Consider the following 25,212-nt stretch of genomic DNA (forward strand, 5'->3'; position numbering starts at 1 on the left):
TGCAAAGGAAGAATGGTCCAACGTTCTGGCTGAGAGGTGTAAGAAGCTTATTGGTGATTATAGGAAGCGACTGATTTCAGTTATTTTTTCCAAAGAGTGTGCAACCAAATATTTAGTTAAGGGTGCCAACAATTTTGTCCAGCCCATTTTTGGAGTTTGGTGTATAATTATGTCCAATTAGCTTTTTTTTCCTTCCATTTTTGGTTTAGTTCCAATACACTAAGGGAATAAACGTGTATAGAAAAACATGTGTTACTGCAATCCTTCTCTGTGAGAAATACTTAATTTTCTTGAAAAAATTCAGGCGTGCCAACATTTACGGCCATTACTGCAGTTTGTAGGGTTGAAAAAAAGACAAGAGTCCATCTAGTTCAACCTTAAACCCTACTGTGCTGACCCAGAGGAAGGCAAAAAAAAAAAAAACATGAGGCAGATGCCAATTGCCCCATGACAGAGGGAAAATTCCTTCCCGACTCCAATATGGCAATCAGAATAAATCCCCGGACCAACAATCATCCTTCACAATAAGATTTAACCTCTTCAGGACATAGGGCGTATGGATACGCCCTGAATCCCGAGTCCTTAAGGACCGAGGGCGTATCCATACGCCCGTGGGAATTCCGGCCCCCACCGCTAGCCGGTTGGGGACCGGAGCCGGATGCCTGCTGAAATCGTTCAGCAGGCATCCCGGCATATCGCCCAGGGGGGTCATTATGCCCCCCCATGTCGGCGATCGCCGCAGATCGCTGGACAATTCAGTCCAGCGATCTGCGGCGATTCCGGGTCAATCGGGTCTCCGGTGACCCGGAATTACTGGCTGTTCGGGGCCGTCAGAGACGGCCCCGAACAGCCAGAGGCAGCAGGGGTGAGGTGGCACTGGTGCCACCTCACGATCGCCCTGATTCGTCGGCCGGATTACCGGCCGACCAATCAGGGCGCCTGCTGCGGGTGTCACTCCCGCACCCGCTCCGCCCCTCTTCCGGAGGACGTGAGCGGGTGCGGGAAGACGACCCCCGGTGCTGGGGACCCCGATCCCCGGCGCCCCTGTTGGGATCGGGGCCCCAGGAGCAGCTGCGGCGGCGAGGGACAGTCCAGCGATGAAGCAACAGCAGGAGGTGAGTTACAGCCTCCTGCTGTTGCTTAGCAACAGCTCCCAGCATGCAAAAAGGGCATGCTGGGAGCTGTAGTTATGCAACAGCAGGAGGCAGACCACCACAACTCCCAGCATTCCCTTATGGGCATGCTGGGACTTATGGTTTTGCAACAGCTGGAGGCACATTCTTTCTATGGAAAAGTGTACCTTCAGCTGTTGTCTAACTACAACTCCCAGCTTGCACAAACAGCTAAAGTGCATGCTGGGAGTTGTAGTGGTGCATCTGCTGGTTGCATAACTACAACTCCCAGCATGCCCGTTGGCTGTCGGTGACTGCTGAGAGTTGTAGTTTTGCAACAGCTGAAGGCACACTGGTTGTGAAACTCAAGAGTTTTTTTTTACCTAACTCAGTGTTTCATGACCGGTGTGCCTCCAGCTGTTGCAAACTACAACTCTCAACAGTCACCTTACACCATGCACCGTACATGCTGGGAGTTGTAGTTTTGCAACAGCTGGAGGCACACTGGTTGTGAAACACTGAGTTAGGTCACAAACTCAGTGATACATAACCAGTGTACCTACAGTTGTTGCAAAACTACAACTCTCAGCAGTCACCGACAGCCAACGGGCATGCTGGGAGTTGTAGTTATGCAACAGCTGGATGTCCCCCCCCAATGTGAACGTACAGGGTACACTCACATGGGCGGAGGATTACAGTAAGTATCTGGCTGCAAATTTGAGCTGCCGCAAACTTTCTGCTGCAGCTCAAATTGCCAGCGAGAAACTACTGTGAACCCCCGCCCGTGCGACTGTACCCTAAAAACACTACACTACACTACCACAAAAAATAAAATAAAAAGTAAAAAACACTACATATACACATACCCCTACACAGCCCCCCTCCCCTCCCCAATAAAAATGAAAAACGTCTGGTACGCCACTGTTTTCAGAACGGAGCCTCCAGCTGTTGCAAAACAACTCCCAGTATTGTCGGACAGCCGTTGACTGTCCAGGCATGCTGGGAGTTTTGCAACAGCTGGAGGCACCCTGTTTGGGAATCACTGGCGTAGAATACCCCTATGTCCACCCCTATGCAATCCCTAATTTAGGCCTCAAATGCGCATGGCGCTCTCACTTTGGAGCCCTGTCATATTTCAAGGCAACAGTTTAGGGTCACATATGGGGTATCGCCGTACTCGGGAGAAATTGTGTTACAAATTTTGGGGGGTATTTTCTGCTTTTACCCTTTTTAAAAATGTAAAATTTTGGGGAAAACAAGCATTTTAGGTAAAAAAAAAAAAAAATTTTTTACATATGCAAAAGTCGTGAAACACCTGTGGGGTATAAAGGTTCACTTAACCCCTTGTTACGTTCCCCGAGGGGTCTAGTTTCCAAAATGGTATGCCATGTGGTTTTTTTTTGCTATCCTGGCACCATAGGGGCTTCCTAAATGCGGCATGCCCCCAGAGCAAAATTCGCTTTCAAAAAGCCAAATGTGACTCCTTCTCTTCTGAGACCTGTAGTGCGCCAGCAGAGCACTTTTCACCCCCATATGGGGTGTTTTCTGAATCGGGAGAAATTGGGCTTCAAATTTTTAGGGGTATTTTCTGCTATTACCCTTTTTAAAAATAAAAATTTTTGGGGAAAACAAGCATTTTAGGTAAAATTTTTTTTTTTTTTTTTACATTTGCAAAAGTCGTGAAACACCTGTGGGGTATTAAGGTTCACTTTATCCCATGTTACATTCCCCGAGGGGTCTAGTTTCCAAAATGGTATGCCATGTGTTTTTTTTTTTGCTGTTCTGGCACCATAAGGGCTTCCTAAAGGTAACATGCCCCCCAAAAACCATTTCAGAAAAACGTACTCTCCAAAATCCCCTTGTCGCTCCTTCCCTTCTGAGCCCTCTACTGCGCCCGCCGAACACTTTACATAGACATATGAGGTATGTGCTTACTCGAGAGAAATTGGGCTACAAATACAAGTAAAAATTTTGTCCTTTTACCCCTTGTAAAAATTCTAAAATTGGGTCTACAAGAACATGTGAGTGTAAAAAATGAAGATTGTGAATTTTCTCCTTCACTTTGCTGCTATTCGTGTGAAACACCTAAAGGGTTAAAACACTTACTGAATGTCATTTTGAATACTTTGGGGGGTGTAGTTTTTATAATGGGGTCATTTATGGGGTATTTCTAATATGAAGACCCTTCAAATCCACTTCAAACCTGAACTGGTCCCTGAAAAATACTGAGTTTGAAAATTTTGTGAAAAATCGGAAAATTGCTGCTGACCGTTGAAGCCCTCTGGTGTCTTCCAAAAGTAAAAACACGTCAATTTTATGATGCAAACATAAAGTAGACATATTGTATATGTGAACCAAAAAAAATGTATTCGTAATATCCATTTTCCTTACAAGCAGAGAGCTTCAAAGTTAGAAAAATGCTAAATTTTCAAATTTTTCATCAAATTTACGGATTTTTCACCAAGAAAGGATGCAAGTATCGACAAAAATTTACCACTATGTTAAAGTAGAATATGTCACGAAAAAACAATCTCGGAATCAGAATGATAACTAAAAGCATTCCAGAGTTATTAATGATTAAAGTGACAGTGGTCAGATGTGCAAAAAACGCTCCGGTCCTTAAGGCCAAAATGGGCTCCGTCCTGAAGGGGTTAAAGGGGTACTCCGGTGAAAACCTTTTTTCTTTTAAATCAACTGGTGCCAGAAAGTTAAACATATTTGTAAATTACTTCTATTAAAAAATCTTAATCCTTCCAGTACTTATTAGCTGCTGAATGCTACAGAGGAAATTCCTTTCTTTTTGGAACACTGATGACATAACGAGCACAGTGCTCTCTGCTGACATCTCTGTCCATTTTAGCAACCGTGCATAGCAGGTGCATGCTAAGGGCAGCATGGTGGCTCAGTGGTTAGCACTGCTGCCTTGCAGTGCTGGGGACTTGGGTTCAAATCCCACTAAGGACAACAATAAATAAAGTGTTATTATTATTATAATAACTTCCGCAGAGAGCACTGTGCTCGTGATGTCATCAGAGCATTCCAAAAAGAAAAGAATTTCCTCTGTAGTATTCAGCAGCTAATAAGTACAGGAAGGATTAAGATTTTTTAATAGAAGTAATTTACAAATATGTTTAACTTTCTGCCACCAGTTGATTTAAAAGAAAAAAGGTTTTCACCGGAGTACCCCTTTAAGGACATTCTATCCTATGTTCTCATTCACAACAGCTTTAACACCTCTGCCATGAACTTTGAGCAGAAAAGATCAGAAGCCTGTGTTCCGCAGAGGAGCAATTTTAACAGACATGATCCCATAATTGAAACGTGAGATAGCAAGGTCACCAGAGAAGTGACAGCAAGTAAAAAAGAAAAACGATAGATGCGGACAGGTCATTACCTGAGACATAAACTCATAGGCCACAGTCTCATGGTTTTCAAATCCAATTTCACCAGCTGCCAAAGCACCTTGGAGAAATAGTCTGAGGGGCAACTCGGCCAACTCTGCTTTTATTAATGCGCTGATCGTCTGGTGGGCAAAGGAGAAGATTTTCTGACACTTCTTATCCCACTTATCATCCTGTACAGAGAGGGAAGAGAGAAAGACATTACAGCAAGACAGAGGAAAGAAATTACTACGCAATTACTTAGTAATATCCACATATGGGAAACAAAGAGGGTTCTGGGAAAACTGGCAATAATGCCAAATTTATTGAGAGGCAAACAACTCAAGAAAATAAGTGCAGATTTGGCTGGCCTCATGTAGAATAAAAAATAGCAACACTGTAGAATTAATAAACCTGAACAACCTGATAACTACTCAAAATTCTTTTAAAAAGCATCAAGAAAAAAAAAATGTACTTACTACTTTGGCATTTTCTTTGTATCGGAAAGCAAGCTGATATGCTGCAAACACCAAGGGCGGTAACGTGTAACGGATTCGCTGGTTTCCCCCTGCACCAAAATGCTTTCGAGCAGTGTTCAAGATCTGAAAAGAAGCAAATGAAAAGATCAGTCCTTTTGTATGGTGAGTAGTATGTAATGGGCATTGGGCATTGCTATGGTCTATGTGGAAGATGGTAGAATGGGGATGAAATGCACTCACACCAGTTGTAGGCTCGGGTTCACACGGCAGAATGTCGCACGGATATTCTGCAGCAGCAGGGTCCTATTGATTTCAAGGGGATTCTGCTGCTCTGTTCACACGGCAGAATTTTTGCGTCAGCAACATCTGCAAATCCTGATTCCGGCAATGAACATGTTTTTGCGGATTTAGTAAGGAAATGCACTGCCTATGAGACTATGCATTTCCGAACGGTCATGGCGCTGGCATGTTGTGCCTGGACATTCAACTATTGTTTGGAAATCAGAAATTAAGAGGAGAGAAGGAAAAAAACAGTTTGATCACGCTGCCACAGATGAACAACCATTCACAGGATGTCTCCTTCCAGGTAGAAAGAAGCAGCGCCCAAGGGTCACATGATGATGGGGGGGGGGTAAATAACTGGGAACCGCCATCATTTACAAAAAATACCGTGATACACATTTTTGGTCATACCGCCAGCTCTAAGACACATTATACGGCAGTCCCTTGCTGCAAACACATGTGAGGTTTTCATACAGTAAACCAGAGGCATTTTCTTCTATACACACACACACACATATATATATATATACACACACACACACCTTTATATAGTTATACTATACTTACGTATATTGTTATATTTGTAGAAGAGAAGAAAATCTTATCCTTAATAGAAACCAAAAAGCAACATCTTCTAGCACAGGTAGTTATAGGTAATAATGACCAACCATTCACTGTGCCCTTACAGAATAGGTCCGCTCAAAGGCTACTAATAAATGACCGCAGAATACATGTCTACTCAGTATGATGAGGCCATTTCTACCTAGTAATTACCTGGACTGACCACAACGCTAATGACCACCGATGAACTACAACTTGGTATATGACAGGCACGCTGTAGGCCCCCCCACACAGAGACTGACTGTAGCTGGTGTGGGCAGTATGTCATTAAAGCAAAGCAATGCAACGCAACTGCATCCCATTAGTGTTCTAGAAAAATAACATCTAAAAGATGGAGAACAAAAAACTTGTTCACCCAATAAAGCAGAATGTTTTTCTTGTTATTTTAGTAGACTTTACACATGTGGAATTAATGTAGTAACAGATCAGGGATTAGGCTGGGTTCACACCACGTTTTTCAAATACGGTAACCGTATACGGTTTTCCTCAAAAAAACGTATACGACCTTATCCGAAACCGTATGCATAGAGAATGCATTGTAAACCGTATTCCAAATGTTGTGTACGGTTGCATCCGTTTTGCCGCGGATACGGTTTTGCCGATTTTTCAACCGTAGGCAAAAACGCTGTCGACCACGTTTTTTCCTCCGGTTGGAAAACCGTATGCGGTTCTTTTAACATTGTTGTCTATGAGAACCGTACACAGAATTTCAGAATACGGTTGCACACGGTTTTTCTAATTCGTTTTTGGAGTTGACACATGCGCAGATTGGAATTTCAATAGAACAATAATAACTTTATTAAATTGCTGGAAAACTAATTCCAACAAAATAGCAAAACCGTTGGCAAAAACTGATGCAAACGGATAGAACCGTACGGGGAAAAACCGTATACGTTTTAATTTGGAGTCATACGGTTGTATAAGGTTGCATACGGTTTTTGCCATACTTTTTTTTAGCGGAAAACCGTACACGGTCACCGTATTTGAAAAACGTGGTGTGAACCCAGCCTAAGACAGTGAAGCAGCTCTCTCTTTCCTCTTCCAGCAAGAAATCCCAGCAGCTCCCTGTGGCCAATTCAAAAGATAGAGACTACCCAAAACCGGAATACAGATAGCATCTAACTCAGTGTTTCCCAACCAGGGCGCCTCCAGGTGTTGCAAAACTACAACTCCCAGCATGCCTGGACAGCCAAAGGCTGTCCAGGCATGCTGGGAGTTGTAGTTTTGCAACATCTGGAGGCACTCTGGTTGGGAAACACTAATCTAACTAGAGCTGGCATCAGAACCTAAGATGAAATATCAGATTTTTGTCTGAATCTTATGGTGTTGCGGAATATGTTGGCACTGTATGAAGATTCTTCTTCTCTAAACCTTGCATACCATCTTGAAGTGATTCGCAGAGAATATAGCAAACATGGCTTACTATAATATCTGCCATAAACAGTACTAGAATCTACATTGTTCGTTCGCTAAGTGATCTGTCATTTCCTTCAATAAAAAAAAACCTCACTCTCCATGTAGAAAGGAACCAATGTGCAGTTAATTCAAGAATAATGGAGCAAGCATATAGCAAAATTAAAGGTTTCTTTGGAATTAAACCCACGTCCTCACATCTTAAGAGTGCACGAAATGAAGCTATTAAGATTGAAAGAGTGCCGTTCCCGGGGATACTTCATATGCGTATGTACGGGTTTCAAAAGCTTTCAAAAGGCCGTGCTTCAATTAAGCCTTCCGAGAGCAACGATAATGCACAATCCGCCCATCTGTAAGGTCGGTTCCTTGTAGTCATCACACGTATAAAGCATTTGTTTGCAGCTAACCCCTGTAGTCTTTATTAAATCAAGGAAAGATGGACACCCAATAATTTCAAGTAAAAAGGAAAACACAGCGATTTATTAGAGGACGGACCGAGCAGGGATTAGAAGCCATGATGTTTTGGAGAACTTCCCAATTGTTGCACGGTTGCTGCTGTTGGTTCAATCCAAGTCAATTATGTAGGTAATGAATAAGATAATGAATCACTTTGAATTTACAGAAGAGGCCCCCTGGCACCCCAGCTAGATTAAATACTGGCGTATCGATCTCTGAAGCTGTAGAATTCACAGAACACAATGGTTTCTTTAAAGGGGTATTCCAGGCCAAAACTTTTTTTTATATATATATATATCAACTGGCTCCGGAAAATTAAACAGATTTGTAAATTACTTCTATTAAAAAATCTTAATCCTTCCAATAGTTATTAGCTTCTGAAGTTGAGTTGTTGTTTTCTGTCTAACTGCTCTCTGATGACTCACGTCCCGGGAGCTGTGCAGTTCCTATAGGGATATTCTCCCATCATGCACAGCTCCCGGGACGTCACATCATCATTGAGCAGTTAGACAGAAAACTTCAGAAGCTAATAACTATTGGAAGGATTAAGATTTTTTTATAGAAGTAATTTACAAATCTGCTTAACTTTCCAGAGCCAGTTGATATATATAAAAAAAGGTTTTGCCTGGAATACCCCTTTAAAGCCTATGCAAGGAAATGTCAAAGATCGCATCTCAAACCAAATAGAAAGAAAACGCATTGGAAATGAGATTGTATGTTACTACAGCCTAATGTGCCATTGTAGAATTTGCACATAACTCAGGTATCACCTCTTTTGCACCCTGTAGTGCTCACGCAAAGCTTTTAGCAGTGCCACAACGGCAATGCTAAGTCCATAGGAATATACAAGGTGGAAACAAAAAAAGTCTCTGTGAATAAAACTGCACACAAATAAAGGCAACGTGACAAAAAGCTGCACATCAAAACCTCTACATGGCGACAGCTAAGAGATATTATAACTTTAGAAAAGGTTTGGTGCGGGATGTAAACTATTGCAGCAGTAAGGTTTGGGCTGGTGCGCACAAGGTGGGGTCCACAGGTGACAGTGCCAATTCTAAAGAGAAGAGAGATCCAGCTGTCACTCCACAGCAGTCTCATTTGATGCATTATATACTGTCTGAATTATCTACAAGTCCATAAAACCCACTAACATTATTGAAATCCCAATAGACTGATTGGCACTATATTAGTGTATTAAGGACAATAAACATGTCAGGCGAGCAGTGGAAGACAATGGTGAATACCCGCTGATCACTTCTTCCAGTCTATAATAAGCCGCTCTGATTTAGATTCTCACCCAGTGCCGGAGTCTCTCCTCACCCGGCTGGACTAGGCAAAATGAGCTGTGAATTACATCTGGTCATTTGTTCGGTACACAAAGGACACCTTGGGGAAATTGCTTCTTTTCATGACAATGAAGAGCTGTCAGCAGCGCCAGTGGTGACCGCTAAAACCACCATCAAAAAAATAACAAGTCTTAGAGCAGGAGGTGACAATCAGTACCTTCCCCTGCAAGACGAGCGTAGTGACAATAACCTCACTTACAGTACAGAGAGGATCGAAGGGCTCAGTCCCTTCCCCTTAAGCGGCTTCTCTCACTTTTCATTTAACAAGCTGATCAGTGAAGAAAACTGAATACAAGACACAGAGTTAAACAGGAGAATGCTCCTGAGCAATGGTCTGTAGCCTATAGCTCACACGTACCGTATTTTTCGCCGTATAAGACGCACTTTTTCTTCCCCAAACTGGGGGGGGGGGGGAAGTTGGTGCGTCTTTACGGCGAATACACGCCTATCGCGGCGGTCCCTGCGGCCATCAACGGCCAGGACCCGCGGCTAATACAGGACATCACCGATCGCGGTGATGCCCTGTATTAACCCTTCAGACACGGTGATCAAAGCTGAACGCCGCGTCTGAAGGGAAAGTGTCACGAATCCAGCTGCTCAGTCGGGCTGTTCGGGACCGCCGCGGTGAAATCATGGCGGTCCCAAACAGCTTACAGGACATTACCTGCCCCCTCGGTTTCTGCTCCGTGCTGGGATCCCCTGCTTGGCGGTTGCGCATGCCGTCCAGTCATCCAATAGGAGCGGCGTGCGTAGCGACGTGATGATGGCGGCGGAGAGCGTGGATCCCAGGGAAGAAGACGTCCGGAGAGTCGGGGACACCACGGGGACGCGGCGACTGCGACGGAGCGACATCCAGGGCAGCGGTGACGGGTCCGGAGCGGCGGGGACGCGTGAGTATTACCTCCTATACCAGTGATCTTCAACCTGCGGACCTCCAGATGTTGCAAAACTACAACTCCCAGCATGCCCGGACAGCCAACGGCTGTCCGGACATGCTGGGAGTTGTAGTTTTGCAACATCTGGAGGTCCGCAGGTTCAAGACCACTGTTGGGTTCAGAATCTTAATTTTTTTAGATTTTGCACCTATACGCGGGTGCGTCCTATAGGGCGAAAAATACGGTAGTTGAAAAAGCACAACATTGCCAAAGTCCTGACAGCTTGAAGCCATCCATACATGCCAGGCATAGCAGTGTTAGCAGCCTGTGGTTGAGATAATACCAGCCATGTATTTCAGGGCCAGTAGTTTTTTGCACCCATTGGGCTTCCAGTGCATGAGAAGGTACAACTCTGAACAAACCCCCGCTGCCTGAAGACATCAGTACATGCTGGGGCTCATAGCTTCTCTCCAGCTTTATGTAACTACAACCATTTACGAGCCCTAGGAGTGTGTAGGCATGAAGACATTCACATGGTGGACAAGAATACATGCTGGGAATTGTACTTTCTGTAGCCTATAGCTCTATAGCAACTGCAACATTACAGCACCCACCAGAATGGCAGTCTGCAGACATGATAGCAGAAAATTCACAACGGATAGGGCATGTTCACACGTCAGAATTTTCGTGCCAGATTCCGCATTGCAATTCAGCACAGAAATTCAGCTGCAGCAGAGTTCCGTTGAATTCAACAGGATTTTGCTGCTCTGTGCACATGGCAGAATTTCCGTGCCAGATATTTCCGTCACGGAAATTCCATTTTCTGAGTCCGTACATAGAATGAACATGTTCATTCTTTGTGCGGAGTCCCCATGGAATGCATAGCTGCCTATGAGACGGCACATTCCTGTGCGGTGCTAGCATTGGCATGTTATGCAGACACCCCACAGATTCTCTGTGTGGACATTCCAGCATATGAACATAGCCATAGTGTGTAGACCACTAAATAACAGAATCTGGGTGACAACTAGTTACGGTCACTACTTCTCTGCCCATGGGGGTTAATATTCACGTTTCTGTTATTGCTCAAAATTTTTCCTGCTCCAGCTCTATTGTATTGTATTCATAGTTACATAGTTACATAGTTAGTATGGTTGAAAAAAGACATACGTCCATCAAGTCCAACCAGGGGATTGAAGGGAAGGATGTAAGGGGATAAGGGAAAGGGATGTAGTTTTATAATTCTGCATAAGCATTAATGTTATTTTGTTCCAGGAATGTATCTAACCCTGCTTTAAAGCTGTTAATTGTTCCTGCTGTGACCAGTTCCTGAGGTAGACCGTTCCATAAATTCACAGTCCTCACGGTAAAGAAGGCGTGCCGCCCCTTTAGACTAAACCTTTTCTTCTCCAGACGGAGGGAGTGCCCCCTCGTCCTTTGGGGGGGTTTAACCTGGAACAGTTTTTCTCCATATTTTTTGTATGGGCCATTTATATACTTATATACGTTTATCATATCCCCCCTTAAACGTCTCTTCTCAAGACTAAACAATTGTAACTCCTTTAATCGCTCCTCATAGCTAAGATGTTCCATGCCCCATATTAGTTTAGTCGCGCGTCTCTGCACCCTTTCCAACTCCGCAGTGTCCCTTTTATGAACAGGCGACCAAAACTGAACAGCATATTCCAGGTGACGCCGTACCAATGCTTTATAAAGGGGGAGTATTATGTCCCTGCCCCTCGAGTCCATGCCTCTTTTTATACATGACAATATCCTGACATTGCATGCTATTCTGTAGTCTGTGATCTACAAGTACACCCAGATCCTTCTCTACCAGTGACTCTGACAGTTTAATCCCCCCTAAGACATACGACGCATGCAGGTTATTAGTACCCAGATGCATAACTTTACATTTATCCACATTGAACCTCATTTGCCAAGTGGATGCCCAGACACTTAGTCTATCCAAGTCATCTTGTAACTTATGCACATCCTCTATAGACTGTACCGTGCTACAAAGCTTGGTGTCATCTGCAAAGATAGAAACAGAGCTGTTAATACCATCCTCTATATCATTGATAAATAAATTAAACAGCAGCGGGCCCAGTACTGAACCTTGGGGTACACCACTAATAACCGGGGACCAATCAGAGTACGAATCATTTACCACCACTCTCTGGGTACGATCCATTAACCAGTGTTCAATCCAGTTACAAACTAAAGTTTCCAAGCCCAAGGACCTTAACTTACCTGTCAGATGTCTGTGAGGGACAGTATCAAACGCTTTGGCAAAATCCAGAAACACTATATCCACAGCCATTCCTCTGTCAAGGCTTCTACTCACCTCTTCATAAAAGCAAATTAGATTGGTTTGACAACTTCTATCCTTAGTAAACCCATGCTGGTTATCACTTATAATACTATTATCCCCTATGTATTCCTGTATGTAATCCCTTATAAGTCCTTCAAACAATTTACCCACAATGCACGTTAGACTTACCGGTCTATAATTGCCTGGCGAAGACCTAGAGCCCTTCTTGAAGATTGGTACCACATTAGCCTTGCGCCAGTCCCTTGGCACAATACCAGACACCAGAGAATCTCTAAATATCATGAACAAGGGTACAGATATTACTGAACTTACCTCTCTAAGAACTCTTGGGTGTAGTCCATCCGGCCCTGGAGATTTGCTTACATTTACTTTACTTAACTTACCTTGTACCATCTCTACATTAAGCCAGTTCAATACATTATATGATGTGTTACCAGCACTGACCTGACCAATGTCAGCTCCTTCTTCCATAGTATATACAGAACTAAAGAACCCATTCAGTAGCTCCGCCTTCTCTTGATCGCCCGTGACAACCTCCCCATTATCATTATTAAGGGGTCCTACATGCTCTGTCCTTGGTTTTTTTGTATTTATATATCTAAAAAAATATTTAGGATTAGTTTTGCTTTCTTCGGCCACCTGTCTCTCATTTTGAATTTTTGCTGTTTTTATTACATTTTTACAGATTTTATTAAGCTCCTTGTACTGTTTAAATGTTATAGCTGACCCATCAGATTTGTATTTTGTGAAGGCTATTTTTTTGTTGTTTATTGCTCTTTTAACCTCATTTGTCAGCCATGCAGGATTTAGTTTTAATCGTTTATATTTGTTCCCCTTTGGTACATATTTAGCTGTATAGTTATTTAGAGTTGATTCAGTCCATTACTAGAATTCACTTTGTAAACCAGGGGGATTAGGATGAACAGTGCTATAGGTCCTGCCCAAAAAGGAAAATGCCTAAAACTGAGCTGCAACACATATACTTGTGGGAGGAAGGCCTTACTGTCCCCACTGATTGTTGTGTATGGTATCACAGGAAAAGGTTAAATGCCACTTCCTATGTACAGTGGGGCAAAAAAGTATTTTGTCCTTCACCAATTGTGCAGGTTCTCCCACTTAAAAAGATGAGAGGCCTGTAATTTTCATCACATGTATACCACAACTATGAGAGACATAATGAGAAAAAAAATTCATAAAATCACATTGTCTGATTTTTAAAGAATTTATTTGTAAATTATGGTGGAAAATAAATATTTGGTCACCTACAAACAAGCAAGATTTCTGGCTCTCACAGACCTATAACAACTTCTTCAAGAGTCTCCTCTGTCCTCCACTCGTTACCTGTATAAATGGCACCTGTTTGAACTTGTTATCAGTATAAAAGACACCTGTCCACAACCTCAAACAGTCACACTCCAAACTCCACTATGGCCAAGACAAAAGAGCTGTTGAAGGACACCAGAAACAAAATTGTAGACCGGCACAAGGCTGGGAAGACAATCTGCAATAGGCAAGCAGCTTGGTGTGAAGAAATCAACTGTGGGAGCAATTATTAGAAAACAGAAGACATACAAGACCACTGATAATCTCCTTCGATCTGGGGCTCCACACAAGATCTCACCCCGTGGTGTCAAAATGATCACAAGAACAGTGAGCAAAAATCCCAGAACCACATGGGAGGACCTAGTGAATGACCTGCAGAGAGCTGGGACCAAATTAATAAAGGCTACCATCAGTAACACACTACGCCACCAGGGACCTAAATCATGCCGTGTCAGACGTGTCCCCCTGCTTAAGTCAGTACATGTCGGGCCCATCTGAAGTTTGCTAGAGAGCATTTGGATGATCCAGAAGAGGATTGGGAGAATGTCATATGGTCAGATGAAACCAAAGTAGAACTTTTTGTTAAAAACTCATCTCGTGTTTGGAGGAGAAAGAATGCTGAGTTGCATCCAAAGAACATCATACCTACTGTGAAGCATGGGGGTGGAAACATCATGCTTTAGGGCTGCAAAAACAAAAATAAAAATAGCACAGCTACATAATACAGGGGTGCATGCTGCTGTGGCAAATACTACGTATACAAAAGAGAAGGTTGCAGCAGCACTCTTGGTCAAAAAATTGAGGCTCTTAGCACACTTTTTGATCAAAACGTGTCCCCATCCACCACGCGGAGGTGGCCTCATTTTGGATGGGACCCTAATACTTATTCCACTCACCTCTGCTGGGCATATAGCCTCTGACTGAGTGACATGTAGGATCCACTATCAATTTAAAAAACCTCCTGTGAATAGGTACAGAGGGTGCCACTTCCCCTAACTTGCACAGCAAAACAAAAAGAAAAATAGCCAGCACAACTACCTAATACACGGGTGCACGCTGCTGTGGCAAATACGAAGTATACAAAAAAGAAGGTTGCAGCAGCAACCATGCTTTGGGGCTGTTTTTCTGTAAAGGAACCAGGACGACTGATAGACGTAAAGGGAAGAATGAATGGGGCCATGTATCATGAGATTTTGAGTGAAAACCTCCTTCCATCAGCAAGAGCATTGAAGATGAAACGTGGCTGGGTCTTTCAGCATGACAATGATAGCAAACACACCACCCAGGGAAATGAATTGCCTTCTTAAGAAGCATTTCAAGGTCCTGGAGTGGCCTAGCCAGTCTCCAGATCTCTCACCCCATAAAAGACCTTTGGAGGGAGTTGAAAGTCTGTGTTGCCCAGCGACAGACCCAAAACATCACTGCTCTAGGAGATCTGCATGGAAGAATGGGCCAAAATACCAGCAACAGTGTGTGAAAACCTTGTGAAGACTTACAACGTCTGACCTCTGTCATTGCCAACAAAGGGTATGTAACAAAGTATTGAGATGAACTTTTGTTATTGACCAAATACTTATTTTCCACCATAATTTTCAAATAAATTCTTTACAAATCCGACAATGTGATTTTATGGATTTTTTTTCTCATTATGTCTCTCATAGTTGAGGTATACCCATGATGAAAATTACAGGCCTCTCCTCTTTTTAGGTGGGAGAACTTGCACAATTGGTGGCTGACTAAATACATTTTTGCACTACTGTATGTATTATTTTCAACAGCTAAGCCAATGCCTTGTAATTCTATTTGTGACCTAACCAAGGAAAATGTGTGCCATAAAATTTTATTATTAAAATTACACCACAATACCTGTAAACCACACAGTAAAACTATGTTATTTACGTTTTCTGAATAATCTATTGCTTTCAATACTATGTTTAATGGCATTAATGACCAATAATGTGCATGAGCTACCCAACTGGCATACTTTGGCACAACACGAAACATAAAACTTGTTATTCTGGAAAAGGTAAATAATAAGTGGCATTTATATGTATCGTAGTGTCATTTTAATAATTAGAATAAATGTTATGCTTTATGGCACTCCTATTCATTGATTAATATTTATGCTTTAAAAGGGGTACTCCGGTGCTTACACATCTTATCAGATGCCTGATCGCGGGAGTCCCGCAGCTGGGGACGCCCATGATCTTGCACACGGCACCCAGTTTGTAATCAGTCCCCGGAGAGTGTTCGCTCCGGGTCTGATTACGGTCGACCGCAGGGACGGCGGCGTGTGACGTCACGCTCCGCCCCTCAATGCAAGCCTACGGGAGGGGGTGTGATAGTCCCCAGTGGCGGGACTCCCACGATCAAGATGTGTAAGCACCGGAGTACCCCTTTAAATATGTGACTCATTTGATGGTGTTGAACCCTCCCTACATCGTATTTTGGTGACTTATAACTATTCAGTGCTGACAAATAGAATGTAGTCATTGATAATGCAAAGACTCTTTAGATATAGCCAACTTAAGTGCACAGCAGCACATTTCACTATCCAAATTGGAGCTTGATTGGACTTACTGCAGGAGACTGGGTCTATAGACTATAATAGAGACAGTCTCCTGCAATGAGTTAAAGGAAAACTGTCACTCTGATCACCTACACTAAACCCAATAAACAGGGTTATAGTGTGGGTGACCAGGATTGCAAAGAGGGGTCACTTACCAAATTCCATCTAGTGGCTCCTGTGATATTGCCCAACAAAAGTCCCGTTCTCAGTTTGGTTACCTGCACGCAGGAGGTGGGGCCCCGATGGCTTCTCCCGGCCTCCTGGAACAATCTGCCTCTATTTGTATATTCAAATTTTGCATTGCGCTCTGAGGCAGGAGCGCAAGCGCAGTTAGTTTACAAAAAAGCTCCCATGTCCTAGTGACTTGAGCCGCATGTCACGTGAGCGCTGCGCTCTGGCAAGAAGAGCTCTCATCACTAGGACATAAGAGCTGTCTAAAAACTAACTGTGCCTGCGTTCCTGACTCAGAGCGCAACGCAGAATTTAAATATACTAATAGAGGAAGATTGTTTCAGGAGGCAGAAAGAAGAAGGGGGCGGACAGCAATCTTGGCCCCACCTCCTGCGCACAGGCAACCGAACTGAGAATGAGAATGGGCAGTATCACAGGAGCCACTGGATGGAATTTGGTAAGTGACCCCTCTTTGCACTCGTAGTCACCCACACTATAAGCTTGTGTATTGAGTTTAGTGTGGGTGATCAGGGTGACCGTTTTCCTTTAAGGGAACACCAACTGAATATATCTAGAGATCGTCAGGGGTCTCAGCATTTTCAGCCACTACAATGTATGGGTCAGCACTGATGACTCCTAGTTCTCAGGCAGGATTACAGAGCAATGACTTGGCTGTTTAAATGATACATGCATAGGAAGGGGCACGTAACCTTTTGTTATACTACTATACACAACATTCAGTTGTGTCACCAGCAGCATGGCACTGGGGCAGTAGGCTGTGCTGACTCCTGCCTAGACATCTGCTGGGATTCCATAAAATGATAAAACAAATATTAAAACAGGATTGATAGGATGGAGAATTATAACTTTGGATGCCTCAAAAGGTAGTTTGAGCACAATGGTCCTATGAATTACACACAATAAAAGCAATTATTCATATGAAATGTAATAGTCAGAGCTGGAACAATCTGCAGCCATCTGCTGGGTAAGACTAAAAGCTCCAATAACTGCAGTCGGTCATGATAACATCTCCAGAAATATAAGCCCATATTTCACCCTCCTCAACCGAAACCGCCACAATTACTATTGTAGAGGCTATCATCCAGGGTCCTAAATTCTGCCTCAATATTCAGTGATACTTCACTCCTTCCTTGGTAACATGAGTGATAATGCTCAAATATGTAGCAAATGTGGTTATATTGGATGCTGCACAGTAAAAGCATTGGTTTGAGCACCCATCCATCACAGCACCATCAATACATTTACACAATAGTGATGCAGAAAAACTGAACACTTTATACTGCCAGGTCTCCCTACAAATTAGCGGGTGACTCCGCACAGAGGGGGCTTTGTGCTCACCTTTACAAGCATTAAAGGGGTATTCCAGGCAAAAACTTTTTTTTTATATATATATCAACTGGCTCCGGAAAGTTAAACAGATTTGTAAATTACTTCTATTAAAAAATCTTAATCCTTCCAATAGTTATTAGCTTCTGAAGTTTTCTGTCTAACTGCTCAATGATGATGTCACGTCCCGGGAGCTGTGCATGATGGGAGAATATCCCCATAGGAACTGCACAGCTCCCGGGACGTGATTCATCAAAGAGCAGTTAGACAGAAAACAACAACTCAACTTCAGAAGCTAATAACTAATGGAAGGATTAAGATTTTTTAATAGAAGTAATTTACAAATGTTTAACTTTCCAGAGCCAGTTGATATATAAAAAAAAGTTTAATTACATTAAGCAGCTCATCCAGGTGGGGACATAAAGGGGTACTCTACTCCTAGAAATCTTATCCCCTATCCAAATGATAGGGGATAAGATGTCTGATTGCGGGGGTCCCGCTGCTGGTATCCTCGCGATCTCTGTGCAGCACCCGGCGTTCATTTAGAATGCTGGGTGCGGGCGGCAGTGGTCGTGAAATCATGACCACGCCCCTCGTGACATCACACCACGTCCCCTCAATGCAAGTCTATTGGAGGGGGTGTGCAGCTGCCATGTCCCTTCCCATAGACTTGCATTGAGAGGGCGTGGCGTGACTTCGTGAGGGGCGTTGCCGTGACTTCACAATCCCCCCTCCCGCCGCCTGCTCCAAACGTTCAGAACGGAGTACCCCTTTAAACCAGCAAAACCCACTTATCAGCTGAAAGGGTGTCTCACAGTATAAAAGGGAGTAGTCAAGATCTCCTTTGGTCTTATTCATCAATAAAAAGGGCCCTCAGTGGACGAATCATAAAAGTTCAGGTAGACAACAAGGGCAGCAGGACAGGTCAGGTTATACATATTGGCTGAGCTGGAAACAGCATTTGGAAATAAGTATTCTATAACGATTTAGTATTGTGTCGTTACAATGGCTACATATAGGCTAATGGTCCTTACCAGGTACTGCTGATCAGGGTCGTCTGACCTCAAAAGGTGAATGAACCTTCCTACAAGCCCCTGCTCATCAGCAAAGTCTTCAGGATCAGGGTCTTCTGCTGGCTGGTCTGGCTGGTCCTGGATGAGCGTGGATACTAAGTTCATGATGGCATCCACCTATCAATAAAACCAAACAATAGTAATTCAGGGTGTGAACGAGGCCACTTCGTACAGACATGTGGATGACCTAGGAGGAATGTCGCTGGTCTAAATTTACCTGTTCTTGAGATCCAACCTCAGTGTTGTACTCCAAGGCACTGCTCAGCACATAGCAGCTCATACTCTTTCTGGACTCGTAGTCAAAGTATTCAAAGAGTGGATAGAAATGTTTGAGTTTCAGAACAGTCAGGATGTTGTTGTAAGTATCTACTGGGATCTTCAGAAGTCTGGTCAGTTCCTTCGAGACGGCGCTGCTTGTGGCAATGCTGAAAGGTACAATTTTGGCAACGTGTTAAGGCACCATTGTACCCTCTGGTTTAAAGGAAAAAGAACGGAGATTTTTATCTATCGCTGCATTGTTTGTCGGTGGATAGAAGAAAGTACAGTAGTTTTATCTGCAGTCCTATGTAAGAACCAGAGATAAAGGAGTGCAGCAAATGACAGACTCAACCCTGCGACACAAAATAAAGTTTAAAACTTGGGGACACTGACCCTTCCACTGCCTTAGACCAATATTTTTTCCTGTTTAAGAAATGCCACACAATCAATACTCCTAGAGAAGCAACTGATGTACACACAGGGTACAGTGACTTCTTTCCCTTTGAGAGCGGCCCCACATACAGAGGCAGAGGGCAGGCTTGCTACAAAATGGTTTCCTAAGCAACAATTTCTTTTGCCCTCTTCAGTCATTAAAGCAAAATTACAAAATGAGTTCTGTGCCGAGAAAAACATTCACAAATAAGGACAAAAAAAACAAAAGCAAAAAAAAACAAAACAAAACTATAACCCCTGGATTAGTGTGGCCTTCACTAACAGCCGCTGAGGCAGATGGAACTAAATGTACCAGCTATTTATGCACTTGTTTGTGGCATGAAGAGGGGTCAACAGGGGTGCCAGTCTGGATGAGACACAGATGACGGAGGTGAGAGTCAACCTAATAAGTGACTAGTGACAGCGTACATAATGCGCGATGCTGCCTGCACAAACAGCACAGAATGAGGTTGAGAAAATAGGTCACAAACTGGAATGGCTTGGGGCTTCAAGGATTTCATTTACTTTATGCAACTTTTATAGGATGTCTGCTTGCTGTCAGTGAACAGGAACATATTTGTCAGTCAGTGTATCCCAGAGTGCCTCCAGCTGTTGCAAAACTACAACTCCCAGACTGCCCGGACAGCCAAAGGCTGTCCGGGCAGTCTGGGAGTTGTAGTTTTGCAACAGCTGGAGGCACCCTTGTTGGGAAATACTGGTCTAAGTACAGGTGCTGCCCTGACCTTGATCTTGCTTAGGCTGGGTTCACACTACGTTTTGTCCCATACGGGAGCGCATACGGCAGGGGGGAGCTAAAACCTCGCGCTTCCATATGTGACCGTATGCGCTCCCGTATGTCATTCATTTCAATGAGCCGACCGGAGTGAAACGTTCGGTCCGGTCGGCTCATTTTTGCGCCGTATGCGCTTTTACTACCGGACCTAAAACTGTGGTCAACCACGGTTTTAGGTCCGGTTGTAAAAGCGCATACGGCGCAAAAATGAGCCGACCGGACCGAACGTTTCACTCCGGTCGGCTCATTGAAATGAATGACATACGGGAGCGCATACGGTCACATACGGGAGCGCAAGGTTTTAGCTCCCCCCTGCCGTATGCGCTCCCGTATGGGAGAAAACGTAGTGTGAACCCAGCCTTAGGCTGGGTTCGCATCACATTTTTGCCATACTGTTTTCAATCCGTATTTCTAAAGAAAACCGTATGGCAAAAAAACGGATGGAACAGTATGGAAAAAAATAAACCGTATGCGTTTTTAAACAGTATACTGTTTTTAAAAGTGCATACAGTTCCGTCAGTTTTTCTAGAAAAAAAACCCATACGTTTTTGAAAATGTTGTCCATTTTTAATGGGAGGGGTCTTGGGTGGGGACTTTAGAATTCAAATGCGCATGTGCAAAGTAAAAACGTATACTTTTCCCGTATGGAACCGTATACATGTGCGTTTCCCATTGACGTCCATGTTAAAAAAAAAAAAAAAACGTATGCGGTTGCAGTACGGTTTTTAAACCGGAGACAAAATCGTTGCCGGTGCCGATAGCCAGGGGGAGAGAAGCGGTGCCGGCAATGGGGCAGCGGCGCCAACAGAAAGGGGGAGAGAAGGGGCAGCGGCACCCATTGCCGGCGCCGCTGCCCCGTTGCCTCCCCCATCCCCGGTTGTATAATTATCTGTTGCCGGGGTCAGGTCCGCGCTGCTTCAGGCCTCCGGTGTGTGTCCCCTGCGTCTTTGCTATGCGCTGCGAGACGCAATGACGTCACTCGTCATTGCGCCACGCGCCGTGCAGTGCATAGCAACGATGCATGGGACGCACACCGGAGGCCTGAAGCAGCGCGGACCCGACCCCGGCAACAGATAATTATACAACCGGGGATGGGGGAGGCAACGGGGCAGCGGCGCCGGCAATGGGTGCCGCTGCCCCTCGTCTCCCCCTGGCTATCGGCGCCGCTGCCCCATTGCCGGCGCCGCTTCTCTCCCCCTGGCTATCGGTGCCAGCACCGATAGTCAGGGGGAGAGAACGGGCAGCGGCGCAGATAGCCAGGGGGAGAGAAGGGCCGGCAGCAGCGCTCTAGACCCCAGGAAAGGCAGGGGGAGAGAAGCCGGCAGTGACGGCCTCTCTCCCCCTGCCTTTCCTGGGGGCTTCTGCAGGGTCAGAAACAGTGTATCGGGGTATACACATGCACACACACGCACCCTCATTTTACCAAGGATATTTGGGTAAAAAACTTTATTTACCCAAATATCCTTGGTAAAATGAGGGTGCGCGTTATAGGCCGGTGCGTGGTATACCCCGATAAATACGGTACTTAGAGTTGCCCCTATTTCCCAACAGTGATATCATGATTATGTCTTAAATAGCCCCTTTAAGTGTTCGGATCACATCTTTGTCAGTGTGTGAGGATCCTACTGTCCTATCAAGACTTAGTACAATTTATAATGAGAGAACTGAGATCATACAGTACAACTGAATAGGCAGCAATGGCGGCTATGGAGAATACATTTTATAGTTTCTGAAGTCCTATAACAAGCTCACATTGATGGTCTATTCTTTTTATTTTTTTTTCCTTTTTTTTATAACTGTTTATTTTAAAGAAGTTTTTACATCTTTTAACAATAGATTAAATACAATAAAAGTACAATATATAAAGGGGAAAAAGAGAACACATGTTAGAAACATATATCCAGTGTAATGATAATAATACATTATAAGCATCTAGTAGCACAGTCCACAAGAGGTGTAAGATTAGAAAAATAGGCTTTTCTGAGTTTCAAGTTTCATATGACTAATATGTATAAGATCTCTACAGATTATCATAGGTTAGATCATAACTGTTTTGGGGATGTTACCCAGAAGGAAACAAAAGGAAAGAATCCCCATGATGTACACAAATCAGTGTAGAACGTGATATGCCATTAGAATTTGTAAAGAAGATATGTAGAAATAAAGAACAGAATAAGAAGAAGAGTAAGACAAGAAAAGAGAACAAAACAAGAATGGAAAAAGGAAATAAATAAATAAAGGAGATATTCAGACCCGCACGGTCAGGTTTGAGAGAGATATGAAATCTATCTAGATCTCATCTGGTCCCTCTTCCCACAAGTCCCAAGGTCGCCAAGTCGACTGAAATTGAGGTCTATTATTCTTATGTACTTACTGTTCCAGGTTGAGCTTGTTGAAGATCTCCACAGTTGTCTCCAACACCTTATCAACATAATCCACCCGATCAGGATAGCACTTCATCGCCAAGTTAATAAGAGACACTTGCAAGGACACAACGTCTTCTGAGGGCATATCCTGCCTTGACTGAGGGCATAAGGAGATGGGTGCGGAGAGCAAGAATCAGGATTAGGATATAGTTACCATCTATGTATGTGTCTCAGTAACATTTATTATAGGTGCCAGTTTATCAGATGCTCATAGTAAGGTAGATACATATGGTAGAATTGCAGTTCCTATATTGTCCTACACAGCTCAGTCTTCTGCGTCTATTTTATGAAAATACATGTAATATTGTTGGACAGTAGGGTAGGATTATAAGACTTTCTAAATTATATGCAGTTGGATTAAAGGAATTTTATAATTAACATTTATTGTATCATTCCTAGAATCTGAATTCCGATAATCCAGAAAGGCTGATCATTTGGCTTCTAGCAGAGAAAGGCATTGTAATCTTGAATGTAAGATTATAGGACTGAAGAAAAAGAATCTCAGATTGAGTGACATTAAGAGCGGCATACATCTGCATCCGCATCTTATTTTAGCCTTGCGGTTATCTAGCATTGTAAATATATTATTTTATATGCTATTTTGCCAAAAATCCAGTATATCTGATAATCCAGCACCTAATAGATTCCATGCCTAATTTGTACAGGGGAGATACATATCTGCACATGTTGCCTAAAAATATTAATTCACAAATAGGAGAGGGGATCCATCATCCCTTCCCTTGGCATAAATGGCAAAAGGTCGCAAAAATGTTGACACCTTGCATGGTGTTGGCCAAGTGGTAGCATGGAGTTATGGATGTGCAAAATTTGTTTTAGTTTAATAATTGACAATAATAGATACTAACACTAGATACTAACAATACATAGATACCGCACTAACACTCTGAACAAAGATTTAATGCACTGTACACCTTGATATTTAGGAATTGCTGGTACGTACGCTCTGTGCACCGCATTGGTCCTTATAGACCGCATTATCACTTTTAAATAGGAATACCAGAGTAGAACTGCATGTTAACATACACAAACTCTACTCGTACTCTACCACCTCCTACATGTTTGGCTACTGCTACTGTGGCTTTCTCAGAAAGAGTACTGGCAGAACTGAGCAGTCAAACACATGGATCCCTTTTATCAGCTATGTTTGTGACGTCAGTGATCTTTAAATGGTCACTGTCAGATTCAAAAACTTTTTATATGTTGTACATCTTGGCAAAACATTAACCTTTCTAATATACTGCATAAGAAAATGTTATTTCCTTTTTAAAGAAATCATGGCTTATAAAACCATGTATTTGTCCAAGCTGAAGCACAGGCATGGACAAAGTCCAGTAAGTGAGGGTGGGCTAACACTCCTCTGTGCTCTCTCCTGTCTGATAGGACGACTCTGTGCTCTCTCCTGTCTGATAGCACTCCTCTGTGCTCTCTCCTGTCTGATAGGACTCCTCTGTGCTCTCTCTCCTGTCTGATAGGACTCCTCTGTGCTCTCTCCTGTCTGATAGCACTCCTCTGTGCTCTCTCCTGTCTGATAGCACTCCTCTGTGCTCTCTCCTGTCTGATAGCACTCCTCTGTGCTCTCTCCTGTCTGATAGGACGACTCTGTGCTCTCTCCTGTCTGATAGGACTCCTCTGTGCTCTCTCCTGACTGATAGGACTCCTCTGTGCTCTCTCCTGACTGATAGGACTCCTCTGTGCTTTCTCCTGTCTGATAGGACTCCTCTGTGCTCTCTCTCCTGTCTGATAGGACTCCTCTGTGCTCTCTCTCCTGTCTGATAGGACTCCTCTCAGCTCTCTCCTGTCTGATAGGACTCCTCTCAGCTCTCTCCTGTCTGATAGGACTCCTCTCAGCTCTCTCCTGTCTGATAGCACTCCTCTGTGCGCTCTCCTGTCTGATAGCACTCCTCTGTGCTCTCTCTCCTGTCTGATAGGACTCCTCTGTGCTCTCTCTCCTGTCTGATAGGACTCCTCTCAGCTCTCTCCTGTCTGATAGGACTCCTCTCAGCTCTCTCCTGTCTGATAGGACTCCTCTCAGCTCTCTCCTGTCTGATAGGACTCCTCTCAGCTCTCTCCTGTCTGATAGCACTCCTCTGTGCGCTCTCCTGTCTGATAGGACAGGAGAGAGCACAGAGGAGTGCTAGTCCACCCTCACTTACTTGACTTTGTCCATGTCTGTGATTTAGCTTGGACAAAGCCATGATTTCTTTAAAAATTAATTTTAAACCTTTCTAATATAAAGTACTTCATAAGAAAATGTGTTTTGCCAAGATGTACAATATATAAAAAGTTTTGAATCTGACAGTGCCTACTTAAACTACCTATTCGATATGTTCTATTACACAGAGATACTACTTCTCATATGACAAGTATCAAACCACCAGGTAAGAACTGTGTTTTAATTATTATTTAGTCATTATTAAAAGGTAAGTTTTACTACTTTGGCATCGAGGAAATACAAGGGTATTAGTAACCCCTAGGAGTTCATTGTTTACGTATTGTGGCACCC

The 25,212-nt window shown here is 43.6% G+C and overlaps 1 protein-coding gene across 3 annotated transcripts in view; it reads right to left on the reverse strand.

Annotated features, from left to right (window-relative positions):
• VPS35 (VPS35 retromer complex component) overlaps window positions 1-25,212 on the reverse strand; it is a 109,288-nt gene that overhangs the window by 13,583 nt on the left and 70,493 nt on the right. For all 3 annotated transcript variants that reach the window (XM_056525702.1, XM_056525703.1, XM_056525704.1), the window contains exons 10-14: window positions 22,637-22,785; window positions 18,997-19,204; window positions 18,741-18,896; window positions 4,972-5,094; window positions 4,507-4,686 (exon numbers count right to left, since the gene is read on the reverse strand). In XM_056525702.1, coding sequence (XP_056381677.1) covers window positions 4,507-4,686; window positions 4,972-5,094; window positions 18,741-18,896; window positions 18,997-19,204; window positions 22,637-22,785 — 816 coding nt within the window. The remainder of the gene's footprint in view (window positions 1-4,506; window positions 4,687-4,971; window positions 5,095-18,740; window positions 18,897-18,996; window positions 19,205-22,636; window positions 22,786-25,212) is intronic.

The sequence above is a fragment of the Hyla sarda genome, chromosome 6 (genome assembly GCF_029499605.1).
Source record: "Hyla sarda isolate aHylSar1 chromosome 6, aHylSar1.hap1, whole genome shotgun sequence".
Classification (NCBI taxonomy): Eukaryota; Metazoa; Chordata; class Amphibia; order Anura; family Hylidae; genus Hyla; species Hyla sarda.